Source organism: Rissa tridactyla, chromosome 1 (assembly GCF_028500815.1).
Source record: "Rissa tridactyla isolate bRisTri1 chromosome 1, bRisTri1.patW.cur.20221130, whole genome shotgun sequence".
In the NCBI taxonomy this organism is placed as follows: Eukaryota; Metazoa; Chordata; class Aves; order Charadriiformes; family Laridae; genus Rissa; species Rissa tridactyla.
In genome coordinates this window covers 194,824,469-194,841,433 of record NC_071466.1, presented here as the reverse complement: position 1 = coordinate 194,841,433, position 16,965 = coordinate 194,824,469, and the positions used below count along the sequence as shown (strand labels likewise).

The 16,965-nt window shown below is 39.4% G+C and overlaps 1 protein-coding gene across 1 annotated transcript in view; it reads left to right on the top strand.

The window, feature by feature from the left end:
* Positions 1-6,368: 6,368 nt before the first annotated feature.
* ATP6AP1 (ATPase H+ transporting accessory protein 1) overlaps positions 6,369-16,965 on the top strand; it is a 57,727-nt gene continuing 47,130 nt past the window's right edge. Inside the window, exons 1-3 of the mRNA XM_054204912.1 lie at positions 6,369-6,789; positions 14,246-14,372; positions 14,477-14,545. Coding sequence (XP_054060887.1) covers positions 6,659-6,789; positions 14,246-14,372; positions 14,477-14,545 — 327 coding nt within the window. The 5' untranslated portion in view covers positions 6,369-6,658. The remainder of the gene's footprint in view (positions 6,790-14,245; positions 14,373-14,476; positions 14,546-16,965) is intronic.

Below are 16,965 nucleotides of genomic sequence, written 5' to 3'. Positions count from 1 at the left end.
CTCTCAGGTCCTTTTCTGCCAGGCAGCTCTCCAGCCACTCTTCCCCAAATCTGTAGCGCTGCATGGGGTTGTTGTGATCCAAGTGCAGGACCCAGCGCTTGGCCTTATTAAACCTCATACAGTTGGCCTTGGCCCATCGATCCAGCCTGTCCAGATCCCTCTGTAGAGCCTTCCTACTCTCAAGCAGATCAACACTCCCACTCAACCTGGTGTTGTCTGCAAACTTACTGAGGGTGCATTCATTGATAAAGATATTAAACAGAACTAGCTCAAATACTGAGCCCTGGGAAACACCACTTGTGACTGACCACCAACTGGATTTAATTCCATTCACCATTAGTCTTTGGGCCTGGCCATCCAGCCAGTTTTTTTACCCAGCAAAGCATACGCCCATCCAAGCCATGAGCAGCCAGTTTCTCCAGGACAATGCTGTGGGAAATGATGTCAAAGACTACTAAAGTCTAGGTAGACAACATCCATAGCTTTTCGCTCATCCACTAAGTGGTTCACCTTGTCATAGAAGGAATGTACAAAATTGTAGAATAATTCAGGTTTGAAGGGACCTCAGAATTCCGTCTCCGAATCAAAGCAGAGTCAGCTATAAGTTCAGACTGAATTGCTCAAGGCTCTGTCCATTTCGGTCTTGAAAATCTTCAAGGATGGACAATGCATAAACTCTAGTGGCAACATGTTCCAGTGCTTGACTGTCCTCATCTTAAAAAAAGTTTTTAATTTCAGTAGAGTATATTGTCTTTCATCCTTTACCATGCACAGCTGTAAAAAGCCTGGCTTCATCTTCTTGATAATCTATTCTTAAGTTTTGGAAAGCTGCTATCAGTTTTTTCCCACTCCTCCTTTTCTCCAGGCTGCGCAAGCCCAGTTCCTTCAGCCTCTCCTCACATGTCAAGTGCTTCTGCCCCTTGAATTTCTTAGTGGACCTCTGTTGAACTTGCTCCAGTTTATCAAAGCCTTTCTTGATTTGAAAGGCCCACATCTGACACAGTATTACAGAGTTATGCTTGAAAAGTTCTAGATTCTATATTCAGTTCAGTATTCTCAAGCAAACTAGTGTTTTGGCCTGCTAGGGAACTGCTCACACACACAATTCTTTTGGTTTACGCAGAAGTCCAGCAGATTGTCCCTGATAATGGCAGTACCATCTAATTGCACTGTGGAAGCTCTTGTGTAAATAGTTAAAAATTTGTGTTGCAATTATAGTGAATTGGATACTTGACTAATGTTTGTGATGTGGCAGTCCACAAAACAAGTGACTACCTGTATAAAGTGAAAACTAATGTCGTCCTTAAGTTGGTATCCAAAAATGGCTTTTGAAAGCATAGAAATTGAACGTTTTGGAGGACATCATGTATTGAAAGAGAATTGTTGAAAAATGGAAAAAGTATTTTCAATATTTTGGGTAGCTAGTTGAATCCTTTTGTTAGGGTAAAGCCAACATAATTCAAAAATAGGATAACATTTAAAAAAAAAATCTAGCATTATTGAAAATAGTAGAAAATCCTTCATGTTAGTTTTCTTTAATTGCTACTATGATCATCTTAAATGTTTTGATGATAATTTACTGAATTTAAAAACAATTATTTCTCCCCCTTTTTGTCCATCGCATTTATAATTGTATTTTGTTTTGAAAAGGAATTAATTTTAAACTTTTCTCTAATAGTTACTGTGTTGCTTCACCGGTTTATGTAGCTTACAAGTGATATTAAGAAAAGATACTGGACAAGGATGAAGAATGAAAGTGTTCTCTGTATCAGACAGTGGCAGATACTGGAAAAGCTGACGGAAAAGATGAGAATAAGATTAAAAATACTATATTTCTAGAAGTCATTGCATTTTATTAGGAAAAGAAAACTATTCAGAAAAAGGGTCAGATCAGCCAGTTTCTGTTAGAACTGAATAAATTCTTTAAAATCACAGCTGATCATATTTGCTTGAATTTCAGAGTTACTCACAAGATGGTTTTGGAATTTGTTGGTAGAAAGGCATCTGCTTTGGAGCCTAGGTCTTTCCAGGATAATGAAAACAAATGATTGCAAAGTGTTAGTGCCTCTTCAAAGGAGAATAGACTGTAAGGTGACATTCTAACCTGCTCTCTTCACTTCTGAGAAACGGATAAAGCGATAGGCTTATATAGTCTCTTAAACCGTAGCTTAGAGGTTGAGACCATGGGGAATCCACGCTTCTGAAATACTGGTGAGACATGCTGGGTTTGCCTCAGCTCTTTCCCAGATGTGGATATGCAGTGCCAGGAAAAGGGGATTGGTCCGTATGGCTTGTATTTCTCCTTCTGCACTAGCAGAGACATGTGGCCAATTACCATCTGCAGGTGTTACCTCATAGGACTCTCTTGTGAGCAGGACTCTTCAAGCACGAAGCAAAATTTGCCTTCTACCCATCTCCGACACCACTGGTAATCCATTTCCAGTGGGAAAAGTTCCAGCTTTCTTCCCACATGCACAAGTGGATAATATGTTAATTTGGCAAACGCACGCATGCATTTTGCCTCTCCACTCCCAAGAGGAAAGTCCATGCTTTTTCCAGGATCTAAATTTCCCAATTTATGTCTCAAAGGAAGAAGAACTCGGAGTAATTGTTCCCTCCACCTCCTTACCCGCAAGAGTTGTCCCAATGGATAAAGCATTAGTTCCCTTCTTAGGTAATAAAATGATTGTAAAATGTGATAAAATGGGATTATAAATTGAATATGTGAGGGTAGCAAAGTAGTTGCTGACCATTATTTGGCATATGGAAAATACTTTTTCAATAGTAAATGATACTGATAGTAACTGAGATTAAAAAAAAATAAATACAAATCTTGGTTTGTTTTAATTATTATTTTTTTTTCTGAAGAGCCTATATTTGAATATGTCTATCACCTGAGCTGGGGGAAGAGGTTCTTTAACATGCTGCTGTAGTACCATGTTAGCTCCCAAACCTATTGCTCAATGATCAAATTTGCATGCAGAATGGATGACACTTATTTCTGTCACCTATCTATAGATAGTTCTTCTGGCTTATCTTGCACGGTAAATTGTCCTTGATACAACAGTCATCCCTTTTAGCCTGACTTACAGTCCTAAATTTACCTTCATCCCACACAAATCTGGCATTCACACTTATTCAATTTTTTTTACATCGGGAGTCTAGAATTCTGAACTTGAGAGGATTTTTTTTTTTTTTTAAGAAAAGGATTCATAAGCAAAAGAAATTAAGCCTCCATCATCTTGGCCTTTTCTCTCCAATTATTTTTTATGAGTCCTTTATTTCAACTTTGACGGAATAAGAAACATATAGGATATGTGGTAGGCACCCAACTGTAAAAGAAAGCGTGTATACATCCAGGGAAATGGGTAGGAGCAGAATGTAAATACGAGGTATGTCAATATTATAGCTTCTCTTAACAAAATTATTTTAGCTAAGTGGAGACACATGCTCATGGGGCATGGTATTTTTTTCTTCATTGCAGTTTCATAATGATTTCACGGTAATCTGAGTTTCAGTATTTTGAATTTGTGTTGGATTCAAAAAAGTCTTCATGTGCAGGCAGTTCTAAATCTGGCCTCAGGGTCACCTGTGGGTTTTCCAGGAAAAAGCCCGACGGAAGATGCGACAGTAAACTGTGTGTGCTTTTGTGTATACCAACAGACATCAATCAGAAGTGCTTTTAGGTTCCTGCTCACAGATAAAAACCCACTGTGATCTCATCTCATTTTAATCAAATGAAAGAAAGGAATCTTTTTGAAAAAGCTTCTTGCAATAGGTATATTTTTTCTTATCGTTTGGCAAAAAATCTTTATATTTAGGAGTGAAGAAAAAAAAAGAAAAAGGAGAAAATATATGCAGACACATTTATAAGCCAAATTTACTGAGGGAGGCAAATTAAAATCCCACTCAATAGGTTCTTCTCATTCCTTTTTTCCAAAGCTTTCTTCACTTCAGTTGTTCCCAAACTGTGGTGGAAAAAAAAAAAAAAGGAAAATTCAGTTTGTTTTCAGTTAAAAGTTTGTGCATAAGTAATATGGTAACCTGAGAGAAAACAATCTGGTTTTGTTTCAAAAAGTTTTAAGACTGTTTCTATAAGGCAGAACGCGGAGAGCGTACCCACCAATCGTGCTCCATCTCACTTGTGTGTGATGTGGTTACTATGTGCAAACACCCTCCAAAAGATCTCTCTCAAACCAAGGGATAATCCAGTTTTTGAGATATTACCAGATGGAAAGAGACAGGGAAAATATACCTTTCTTTCATAATTCTCTCCCTTGTTTTAGCTTCTCTTTTGTTTCATTAACGTACCTTAAGTCAGCCATTTCGGGTGCAAGAAGCCAGGAATCTCTTACACGACTTCGGCTTTTCATCCAGGGTGCCAGTGTTTGAGTAGGAACTCATAAAAGAAGTTGCAAAAGCCAGCAGTGGAATTTCTGAAGCGGTGTAAATGCTTTAGCCCTAAGAAAATGCTCTGTAATAATAGAGTTGAGCGCTAATCACATATTTAAAAAGTATAGAATTATCAAAAAATTTAAATTGAGTCATTTGCCCTTGTGGTGAGGTTCCTGTCAGGTTACAACACGTATTTGTACAACACTATATGTTTGTTGGTCTTGATTTCCATGCATTCAGATCAGATTGTTGAGGCTTTCTTCTGGTGTGGAAATCCTGGCAGTGTTGGCCATGTTTACCAGCTGTATTAGTAATGGAGGAGACCCACTAGAACCTACTCTCCATTGGTTCATGTTAGAAGAACAGCAAGATCTGCTACTTTCTTGCTCTGTTTCACAAAGTAAGGATCTCTGCATTGTGCGAGCTAAAGAATGAAAGGAATCACAATCTGAGAAGGCGTGCGCTTAGTGGAATAAAAGTAGTAGTAACGTGCTATTTCGCTAGGCTGGCAACTGCAATGCTAATCTAGCAGGTTCTGCAAAATTGAAAATTTTACTGGAAATTCTGTGATTCCTTTAGTATTCTGTGGCAACCACAGTGTGCACTCTTGATTTACATAATGCTGACCTTGGGTTCGTCTTTGTTTCTTGTATGAAGGTTAATCGTAAGCACACAGGAAGAATTACAGTCGATTGGCTTTGCGGGTAGGAGGTGCACACAAAAAGTGGCAAGCGTATTCTGGACAGTTATGTGAGAAACCAGATCTCTCACGTCCTACCATGGAAAAGTCAGCCACTTCGAGAATTACAAAGAAGTATTTTGCTTGTGTTGACTGAACTATTCCAACTCAAACTAAAATCTCCCTAGGACATCCCAGTTCCACCCCTGTCTTTGTGCTCCGGATTGCTGTCTTACTTGTACGCTCCCTCAAACAGCCAAACAAACAGTGGCTTGCGAAAAGGGATATGAAAGATTTACAATATGGCTCTGAGGAGAAGAGGAAAAAGAGCAATTAAAGGGTTAACTTCGGTGTTGTGTAAAGATGACACAGAGAAGAAAAGGAACATGTAGATGACTGGGTTTATTACTTCCCTCAAAATTACTATTTTTGTCTCACACATCTGATTTCAGATTGAAGCGATGAACAAATTGCCTTATATTAAGCAATAGCACTCTAATGGTATGCTGTGAGTTAAGGCAAGTGGATTTAATTAATCAAGCTCCGTGTGCTCAGATTCAGAAGTGCGTGCACTTGTTTATATCTTCTCTTACAATTGTCGCTGCGCTTCCTTATTTTCCCCTTATCACAACTTGTTTTAACATAGCTAACTTCCCCCCCTCGCCCCCCCGCCCCCGTATTTTCCCTAACATGTGATTGTGAAGAGGCATCCGTGCCCTGTGCCGACCACGTGTTGAGTGACTGCTGCTGCCTAACGCAGTCACAAGGTGCAGAAACAGCTCAGCGCTTGGCAGGAGCAGAGAAGTATGCTGGAGGAATTTGCCTCTCAGCATGGTGAAATTATCTATGACTATTTTCATCCTGCATGAGGCTTGTGAAGCACTGGAGTCGTGTCAGGTTCTGAAGCGATTATCGTTTGCTCCTGACTTTTGATATTTTTCATTTTTTTGGGACAGCTTCGCTCCGTGCCAAAGGCAGCTGAACAATTCCATGTTTCAGTGGATACGGTCCAAAAGTACCATTTTCTCACTCTCTTCCTTCTTGCTGGAATCTGCAATAGATAGATTTACTGCAGATTTCAAACCTGTCAACACCCGAATGTGTGACACCAGCTCTCAATACATGTGAAAGAGCTAAGCTGAGGGACGTGGTAATATGTAGCAGGGGAAGAAGATAAAAGTTCTGCAGAATACATTTTGTGCAGTACAGAAAACTTTTCTATAAACTCCATTTTAAAATTGAGCAACTCTGTTATCAGCCTGCAGTTATCAGGGAGTTAGAGAACAGTAGGACAGGAGTTTGGACTTCATAACTCTCCGTTGTCCTAGAAAGTCAGAGGAATCTGCCTGTGCTTATGCTGTGGAGAGTTTTATGAGCTGCTTAAATCACCAAACTGAAAGTTATTAAAAAAAATATGTATAACTCCTGACTTCAAGCTAAGGAAGTCCGTGTTTTGGAAATCCCCCGCTGTCGTTACAGAGCAACCTCACCCAGCAGCCCGGCTGAATCCGGATAGCTGCAACTGAACCGGAAAGTGCAGCCGTGGGTACGCTGGGACTTTCCTCTGCAGCTGGCCAGTTCCGTATGAACTTGCCCGGAGTCATGACGCAGCTGTGCGCTGCGGCTCCAGCCCCGCTGCTCTGTGCCCTCGCCCTGCTCTTCCAAACGTCTCTCTCGGCGGACCATGTACCGATGCTGCTTTGGTCAACTCAGAGGTAAGAAATCTAATGAAAAGGTATCTCTGCTTGTGCTATTGCTCTGTGTTTGTGTGCAGAGTATATTGTATATCATCGGTTGTGGTAAATAACCTCTAGACAATGAAATTACCCAATAAATAAATTTGGCCCTAGGCAATCGAACAACCTAACAGATTAATTTACCCATTTTTGTTTATAATTTTAGTGTTCTGAGATGGGCAGTAAGAAGTAAATAAAACCCATATTCTTCAAGTCTGAAGTAAATAGGCTTTATTCACCCTAAGGCAACCTTGAACTCCACTGTTAGAGTTGTCACGACTTAAAGGCACAACATAAGGCAGTGTCACAAAAAGGACCTGACCAAAAACTGTGTGGGCAACCTTAATCCTCGCATTTCCTAACTCCTGGATCCTGATTTTTTCACTTTAATGTTCTTTTTAATGCAGGTTTTTTAACACTGCTATACGCATGAACACCAGTTGTTAGAAACAGCTACAGAGACTTGACAGACGCGAAAAGACACGTGGAATTCAGGGGTTTGCATATACTTATGAAATAAGATTTTGAACCTGTCTTGAAAGAGCCAGATATAGACCTCTTTTTTTTTCCAACCAGGAATTTTACTCATGCAGACTTTAAGGATTTTATATAATTACTTGGGATTTCCAGAAATACAGCAGCTTGGGCAATGCAGTGGCTTCCGGTGGGGTACTGGATATGCAAAGCTGACAGCGGACTCTGTGCCGCTTATTCACACGGCTGCCTCTGCAGGGCATGCACGTGGGTGTTGTCTAGGAAGTACTGCCCCAAAATACAGTAAGCTGATGTCAGAGATTTGTATGAAAAGACTCCTGAGGGGCTTATGGGGTCACAGGACTGAATGGATGGAGTAAGGGCAAAGTCCTGCTCTGGGTAGGAAGGTGACAACAGATCTGCTGTACTCTATGTTTGCCTAAGGCGTGTTTTGGCCCGAGTAAATCACTTGACTCTCTCCTAATTCCTAAATCCTCCACATTCTTAACCTGGTTTGTCTGAACTGTAAACCCTCTCGTGGGGAGTTCATCTCGTACTCTCAGCAAACACATATGTGTTATACCTAGGTCAACAGGCCTGATCTCAGCCTGATCTCATTTCTCTAATGCAAATAAACCATAACACCAACAGTATTTTGAATTTGTCACAATCCAGCTGGGTGACTTCATAACCATAAAATGCTTTCCCGTACCACGACATAACCTTGGTGCACAGGATGACCCTCACTTTTGCTGTAAGGAGCTGCGGAAGGGGCTGCGGTGACGGGGATTCCTGTTGGATCCCTTTGCTGGCGCGACCAAGCTGTGTGTGCCTGGGCAGGGGGAGTTGTGCTTCTGAACTCCTTTGGTCATCAACTCTTGTCAGGTCTGAACTCATGGGATTTGATTCTTTTGTATTTTTATTGCTTTGTGAATTCCCAGAATGTTACTTGTGATTTATGTGAATTCCCAAAGTGTTACTTGTGATTTACTCTTCTGTAAACTGGGAAAGAAACGAAACCGATGGCTTCTTGGGAGGTAATTATCCTTTCAGCTGGTTGCGCTGGATTCACTCGACCTTTCATGAGGCTTTGAGCCATTCTTCAACATATTTGAGACACTCAAATTAAGTGCATTATCTCGCTAGTAAAAGAATCGGACTAAATTCTGCTATCATTTATCCTAGTGTAAATCCTTTGTCTTTAGGCAAATTTATTAAAATTATTAAAAATCTGAGAGCTAAATCTTGTCAATATTTTTTTTTTCTTTTTTTCAGTTGCTTCTCAGTGTGGTAATTTTAAGGCAGCAATAGGAGGATTCAGAATTTTTATAAACATTAGGAATGATTGATTCAGTTGTTCAGGAGATATTTCTCCAGATATAGTGCCATATAGAGAAGCATGCTACTTTTCTGGTTTTTCCTATGTGATGCTATAACGCTGAGGGCCACAGAAAACTGATGTGTAGGAGGTGTTGGTTGTGTTTCTTTCGTATGTATCCTGGACACTGCATCCTTTTCCCAGCAGTAATTATTACCAGCTTTGACATATGTCTGCTCATCTCTTAAGCATTTCCAGAAATGGAACCTCTGGTCCCTGGGGACCCACAATGTATAGGAATCTGCGAAGTCTGATAAAGTTTGATCAGGTAATTTTGACTTTTTTTTTTTTTTTTTTTAACCTGAAAGAAATAAACGGATGTCTCAACATCATGGCTTTTTTATATTCAAAATACTTAATCTGTTCACCTTTACACAACACAGGCATATGTATGAGTACTAACCGGTATTTAAAAGCAAAGTAAACGTCGCAAAGAGTTGTTCTTAGGATAAAAATGCTCCTAAGAGTCTAAGCAAAAATCAGTGCTTCCTTTGTCCTACTTCCTAGTTTACGTAAATAACACGCCTGTTGTCAATATAAGCAAAATCTTATCAGTTAATCCAAGGTGGTCATAACAGCAAACTTTCCACCAAGATGTAATTAACAACTTGCTCTACTGCAGTTTGTTCAGGCTTATACAGATCTAGAGCAAGAAGGATCAGGATAGTGGACTGATTAAACCAGTATCATGTTTCCAGGAATAGAACATTTTCTGGAAGAATTGTTCCTCTTACCGTGACCTTTGCATTTTTGAAAGATGAAGTTCGTGTGGGGCAGAAATTAGTTCTGGTGAAAGTCAATGAAGCAATGGGAAAGGAGACATGTTATTTTATAAAATAAAGAAACAGTAACTTTTGTTTGCTAACCCTTTACTCCATGCTTTACATCTTGGTACTTTGCAGTGATGCAAAGTTTGCAGTGTGTGATCTACAGGCTTATGAAATCTGAAAACTACTATTAAGAGTTTTGGGAAGGGTAACTAAAGAAGTGCAGCAATTATCAAAGGATTTCTATTTGCCTTGTGGAAACATGTCCCTCCAGTTTAAAGCTTCAGTGATTCATTGATCAACAGAAGCTCAGATTCACTGATCTATTCCATCACCCTCTCCCAGCTTATCTGGTAGGATATGATATTGAATAGTTGAAGGACAATACATTTTGCTCTTCTTTAGAACTGGCCAGTGTTTGTAAAGTCATATGTCAGAACAGCTGTATTAGAAAAATGTAACACTTTAAAGTCTCTCTTTTATGCATTATTATTGTACTGTAATCGTGCTATTAAAGATGATGTTAGGTGTCAGACACAGATGAAATCTGCAGCTGAAAAACACATGCAGCGTGCAAAGCATAAAAGAAGTATGCTATTAAATCCTTACGGGGACATTAGTAAATCAAATACCTCTTTCCTCTAGAAAGAAAAATGCAGATCTGTACTTTGAGAAAAATAAGGACTTTCTACCAAACAACAGTTTTTCTCCATGAAGCTCAGGAAAAAGAAGAAATGGGAGTAACCCAGTAGGTCACAGTGTCCTGCTTTTCACAAAGTAATACTAATATATCAGTGGACATTCTCCAAATAACTTCAGCATGGAAAAATTAACCTTTATCTTAAATTAGCCTTTAAACTAATATCTCCTGGTTGCTTTTCAAAGCAGTAAAGATGGAGAGGTTTCTCTTGGATATGATTCACAGAAGAAACTTAGCCATTTTGAACCAATATTCAAAAGAATTTCTTTTCCTCCTTAGAGAGGGAGCCTGAGGAAATAAATTCATTAAAATTAGCTTTTGTGATTGCCCCCTCATGTGCTTGTTTTAGGAATGACTTTTGCATACAGTCACTGAAAATATGTTACTACCTTCATTTATGTTACGCTTACGTTGGTAAATGAATCCTGTTCTGGCAAATCTCTTCAGGCCCAGGCTGGATGGGGCTTTGAGCAGCCTGGTCTAGTGGGAGGTGTCCCTGCCCATGGCAGGGGGGTGGGAACTGGATGATGTTTAAGGTCCCTTCCAACTCTAACCATGCTATGATTCTGTGATTCTAAATCCAGATTATAAGTGACTTTGAGAAGGCATTCATGCCAAATAGTAAATTTGCAGGATTTCTTAAAACTGCAGGGAATTTGCTGAAAAAATCTGCTGAAAGAAGGTGGAAATGAAAAGGATACAGTGGAAACAGAAAATTGTTTTAGCTGCAATTTTATTGGACTTCTGTGGAGATAATGAGTGCTAACGGGCTTGAGTAGCTTTTTGATCTATTTTTTTTCCGTGATGATGAGTTTTCATTCCACTGCCACTAGTAGTAATGGTGACATGTGACCTTTGCGAGTAAAAGTGGTATTTGAAGGTAATTTCCATTTTTTTTTAATTAGCTTGTTTGCTTCTGCTGTGCAGGAGAAAATATTATTTCTTGTACTGTAATCATGAGGTGACTGAAAGAGAAAACTGACAAGAATAACTTGTAGGAAGGAGTTGAGAAGCCAGCTACAAAGCAAGAATGTAAACTCACAAGTCAGAGTGATAGAAGCCCTGTTATCTTACCGTAGCCCTTCTGGGAGGTCCAGATACAACAAACCTTGACATCTTTGCTTCCATCATAAATAAGTAAGCGTTCAAATCCCAGTTCTACCTAGACAGAGCTCTGGTCAGAGGAAAATCTGTATGCTCAAACTTGTTGTCATGTCAGAGCAGTCAGGGACAAGCAAGAAGCAAAATACCAAGCTGAACTTTCTTTCTTCTCGTTCTGTAGTCCGTTTTCTGGCTATCGGAGGAAAGAGAGAGCAGTTAAGTTTTACGTTTCCTCCTTTTTAGCCAGCAGAAAAGCGCATACATTAGCAGAGCTCGTCGGTGTGAGCCCCCACAGCTGAGGACCCAGGACGGCTCTGCGGTGGGGAGGCTAAGCCCGATGTGCTGGGCACACAGATGACTGCACAGGCCTGTGCCTCTTTGGAAGCAAAATTTTACGTGAGCAATCAATAGCAGCAATCAATATGTGTGTCGGCCTTCTGCCTGTTTCATCCTATGCCATCCCTCACTGATCCCTTGCTGCCTGCTTGAGGTGAAGAGGTCAAAGGGATGGACAGGTTCCTTGCATTCAGTGAAGCATACTTTCAGCTTAGCCACGGTGCGCTGTCTGTGGCAGTCGCGTATCTCCATTTCACTCTGCGGTTCCCGGTAAACCAGCTAGTAAAACATGCTGACATTTCCCGCCGGAACTGTGGTGGGAATATCGTTGCATCCAGCTGACAGTAGCAGCCCATGCAATGAGGGGGTGTAGCCTCGCCTACCGCCATGCATAGCGCTCAGCAAACTATTTAGAAGAAGCAAATTAAATGTGTGTGTAATATGGTGGAATAAGTATTAGGCAAATGCTGCATTGTAATAGAATTATTAGCTAACTGATGTAGATTTATTTTTCTAACGATGATGCTGGAGTTACTGAAGTTGCCTGCTTGGAAGCTAAAAAGTCTCACAAAAGGTGCTCTTCAAGGTTAGATAGCTAACGAGAGCTGCTTGAAGGAACAGGGAAAACCTTAGAACCAAGTATGCTTTAAAACAGGATCATTAAATTTCTGAAGTTTTGAGTTCATGACAAAAGTCTTTGCTATGGTGCTGCTGCAAAAAGTGTTGTGTTGTTTCATGTGCTTTCTGTTATCTTTTATTCTTAATTGCAAGTCCCAAAAGCTGTCCAAATATTCTTTTTTTTTTCTAACACTAGGCATGAAATAGATTTATTTAGTTAGTTTTTTAAATAAGTATACCAAGATATTTGCTATCATTTTCTTTCACAGAAGCCATTTTTTAACATCTCTTAACCTAATCTATCTTATTTTCCTTTAATATTATTAGTATTTTGGTGTGGCCACGCAATGCATAAAGTCAATATGAAAGTCAGTTCCTGAATAGTCCTTCAGATCTTTGGGAGTTTTTGTGTTTTCAAATATCTTATTATTGAAGATTATACGTAAATATTTGAGATCGTGAGGTTTGACTTTTCTGAAAAATTGAGGCATGTCTGTTACAATTTCTAAGTTGTTTGGCTTCATAAATACAAATTAATAAGGGTTTCCAAACACAAATGACAAAGAAATGAAGGTGCTGAGCAAAACTAAGAAAATACCAAATGATAATTTCTATCAAATAGAAAAAATTTCTTTCCTGCACAGCAAGGTTTACTTCTAAAGCTTGAAAAGCAACAGACAGAAGATCAACTAGAATTTAATTTTAACATCTGCAGCACGTTGTCCTGAAGGCATGAGCCTTCCACGTGTTCTCTGAAACCCCAGACTCTGAAGGGAGCGAGGTATCTGGGACTGCAGGACCGCTCTGCTTTTACCTCTGCCGTTACGGGTGCAGTTGGACACTTTCGATTCACCCTCAGCAGTCTTCGTTGGAATTACGGGGAAGTCTTGAAGTGAAATATAGATTTTCCTTATCTGAGAAACAACATTGAAACCGCCTCTGTGTGTTCGTTACCCCTGTTCTGCCTCCATCTTAAGAGACTGCAAAGGTTGTTTTTATTCATAAAAGCTTGCTGTACAAGGGGCATTTTCGAAATGCTTTGGGTTAGAAAATTTAATAAGCATCTCAACTTCAACAAATTGCAATCGTATAATAGCTGATGCTACAGAACACCGCAATTCTCCTTATTCTATTCTTGGTATTTAGAATAATTTAGAGAGTTTGGAATACCCTATTTCTCAGGCCTAAGCAACTGACATGGGTTTGGGGAAGGTGGGACAATAAGCTTCAAGCTCCGTGTTTTTTATAGAATGACAATATTACCTTAGCCAAGGCACCTAGGACCAAAAATTTCATAATTAATTTCATCCCTTTAGACCCATGTTGCATACTGTTAAAATCCCGTTCAGATGTAGAAAGGATAGTGCCACCTCTTGTTTTGCCCATAACTGGTTTTGGTGGTAGTAAAACTACATCGATGAGTTATTTCTCTGTCCAGTCCTCACAATGACAGGTTGGCAGAAGAATTGTAAGCTTCTCTTGGTGTCTTGAGCTGCTCTGCTCAGAAGAGCTCCTGCTTCTGGAAAGGTGGCTTTTCTGAGCTGCTTCTGCAGAACAGCTCCTTCATCATGAAAACCTTAGGAGAGAACATATTGTTTACAATAACACTGAAAAGCCACTTTTACTTAAGAAAATGTTTATGAAAAAATACTGATTTATGATAACTTGTGGTCTAGCCCGAGTTCTCCTCTCTGGCCACCGAGATGTCTGACAGGATTCACCTTGGGAATTCTCTCTGAAGATTTTCAACGTATTCTTCTTCATTCCACTTAGTAGCTAATTTTTTGGAAGATGCAACTGTGCTGTTGTACACAAACAAGAAATTAGAGAGAGACAGTTACCTTGATTGGACCAATTTCATTCCTGCTGTAACACAGTTAATGTGGTATGGGCATAAACGGACAAGTTCTTTTCCTCTTGAGGAGAATGAAAGTAAACTGAACTGTAAACCTGATCTTAATCCAAAGGTGATTATATCGTTACCTGCTGCTGCACATTTAAAGAAAGAAGCGGTGTCATCATTGCAGCAAATTTTACGGATAAAAATTTTTTTCTTTGTAGATCACAGTGGAATCCAGACACTGCTTTGCACGAAGGACACGTTGTCTCAGCACAGGAGCTGACCGTACTCTTGCAACCTGTTTTTACCCAGAATTCCAGAAACCTCATCTTGTTCCTGCAAGATACAGTATGTGACATTAATTCCCCTTCTCTCACCAATGCCGAGTGCAAGTCTGTACCTAAAGGAAACGCCGTGGCTCCTTCTCACCAATCTCTCTCTTTGTTTTTCAGCTTAGCGTAGATGATTTCACATACCTCAGCGAATCCTACGGTAACAAGAATCCATTTCAAAATGTTCAGGCAAGCATTTCTTTTTTTATTTCTTTATATGCAGTATTTAATATTAAAAAAGGTATAAGAAAGATGCAAACGAGCAATAATTGGGAAAAATTAAACTGAATCACGGCATTTTTCCTATTTAAATCATTTATTGAGATTATTTCAGTTTAAGCAAATGGGTTAAAGGAAATCAACTGAGTTTGTAGAATTGTTTTGTAGCTATTTTATTTCTGAAGATCAAGTTTTCAGAAGTCATCATAACTGACAAAATTGTTCCTAAACGTGCTGCAATTTTCTATTCTAAAAAACAATATAAACTTCCAGACTGGCACCCCAAAATTCTGTTTTGAAGCTGTTAGAAGAAAAGAAGTTGTAGGAATCAATTATTTATTCCCAATTTTCAGAACTGAACATCTGTTTTATTTTCATAAAAATTGAAGCTCTCTTAACTCATGCAGAGAATTAACTTTTATATTTTCATGTGGTTAATGTATGACTAGATACTAGATTGCTTTAATCTTCATGAAAATAAGCCATGCTACTTTGAAATTTGAAATTAACTCCAGGCACAGAATGCAAGACAGAGTCCTCCTGAGCCGGTCAGCAACTTCAACTTACCTTCTCAATCAGGAGGTTTAGAGATTTTGTGCATGTTATACTTGCATGACAGTTTACTGAACTGTAATTAGACAAAGGAAGTGTTGACATGCGGAAGTCATAAGGCATTCCCGTAGGCAGAGCAGCGTGAACGCAGCCATTAGTAATGTAACTGCTAGCAGAGCACATGAGGAAGTGCGCATTCCCAAGCACCACACAGCAAGCTGTATGTGTAATTAAATACATAAATATTCACATATTACCTGTGTCTACATCTGTACTAAGAACCTCACGTCTTCCTTGTGTGAAGGATACTGGAGGTCTTCGTCTCTTTAACAGCGTTTTAACACTGATGCTGGAACAAAAACAGCTATTCAGAGTACATACATGGGTTTTCTGAGGAACGAATGGGAGTAATAATCATTTGTAGTGCAAGGATCAGCGGTTGCGCCCACAGGCAGAGGTACTGTGGTACTTCTCTGGTATGCCTTATCTTCTCTGGGTTTAAAATCTGTGCAAGGCTGTGTCTGGAGCAAATTTTGTTGCCGCCTGACTGCAAAGCTGGTTTGATTTTAGAAGCTGTGTGAAATGCGCACGTGACACTGCAAGCTCCTGATGATGTGGTGGTCTTATTTAAGTAGGCCCTGGATATCTAAAAGGACAGATATTAAAGTATTTAATACTTTCTTCTTTTGCCTTGTAAGCAGGACTACACCAGACCTGTAGGTAGAGCTGAGGGTAGAGCTGAGTCCAGAGACTGATGGGTTGAGAAATCAGGTGGTATACTGAGTGGACCGGGAACCCAGTAAGTAAATCTTTTGTCCTCACAGCAGGACAATCTGGCCCAGCAAAGATTTAAACCCAGGTTTTCAACAAGCTGAATTAGTGTCAGTAACAGTTTGTTTGCTTTCTAACCTTGCCTCTGTTCCCTTTCTGTCTTGGAGCTGAGAAACTTTTTGTCATTACAGCTTCTTTAAAACTGAAAAGTTTCTTTTGACATATTGCTCACCTTAACTCCTGGGTTGCTCACCAGAACTTCCTAGATCGGTTCTGTTGGACTTGGCAATCTTAATACTTTTCTAGCATAGTTTTGTGGGAGTGAGGTGCTGAAACTTGAGTGAAGGAAAACGAGACATATAAACTAAATATTTCTTTTTTGCTTAGGTGCCCATATGGAGAATTTTGTCAATATCTCTTGCACAGACTTGTAGCTTTTAGGGCCAGAAAGGATCTTTATAAACATCCGGTTCCATCTTGAATGTGACAGAGGCTACAAAAATTTGCTCGGTTGCTGTTGCCTCAGTTGCACTCCACTTGAGCTACTTTGGGAAAGAAATCCATTCTTAATCATGCTATGAAAGACTCTGTTATAATATTCACAGAACAAAGGACAAAGTGAAGGTCAGGTCTGAGTTTTCTCTCTGGGGAAATTAGAATCTTTGATGTTGCATAATCACAAATTTTTATACCTTCACACTCTATATTACATGAGTGATTCATTAAGTTACAATAAATGTTCCATGTCACTCGAGTATCCTCCTTTTGAACTTCAGAAATGCAAATTTATTCACAAACCTAAACTGGAGATCTTATTTAGAATGTATATGTGCATGTAGCAGCATGTGTACTACAGGAAGGAAGTGTTATTTGTAAAAGAGTTATAGGCTTGTAAACCACAGGGACATTTGCAGATATTAGGTTTGTTCAGCTACATTAGCAGCTGTTTTGAGCTTTTGGGATCAATGGGTTTGTATGCAATAAAAGAATTCTATTTCCATTTAACACAAAAGGAATCTTATAGGTAGATCATTCATCTTAAACATTCAAAGAGCTTTTTAATTAAA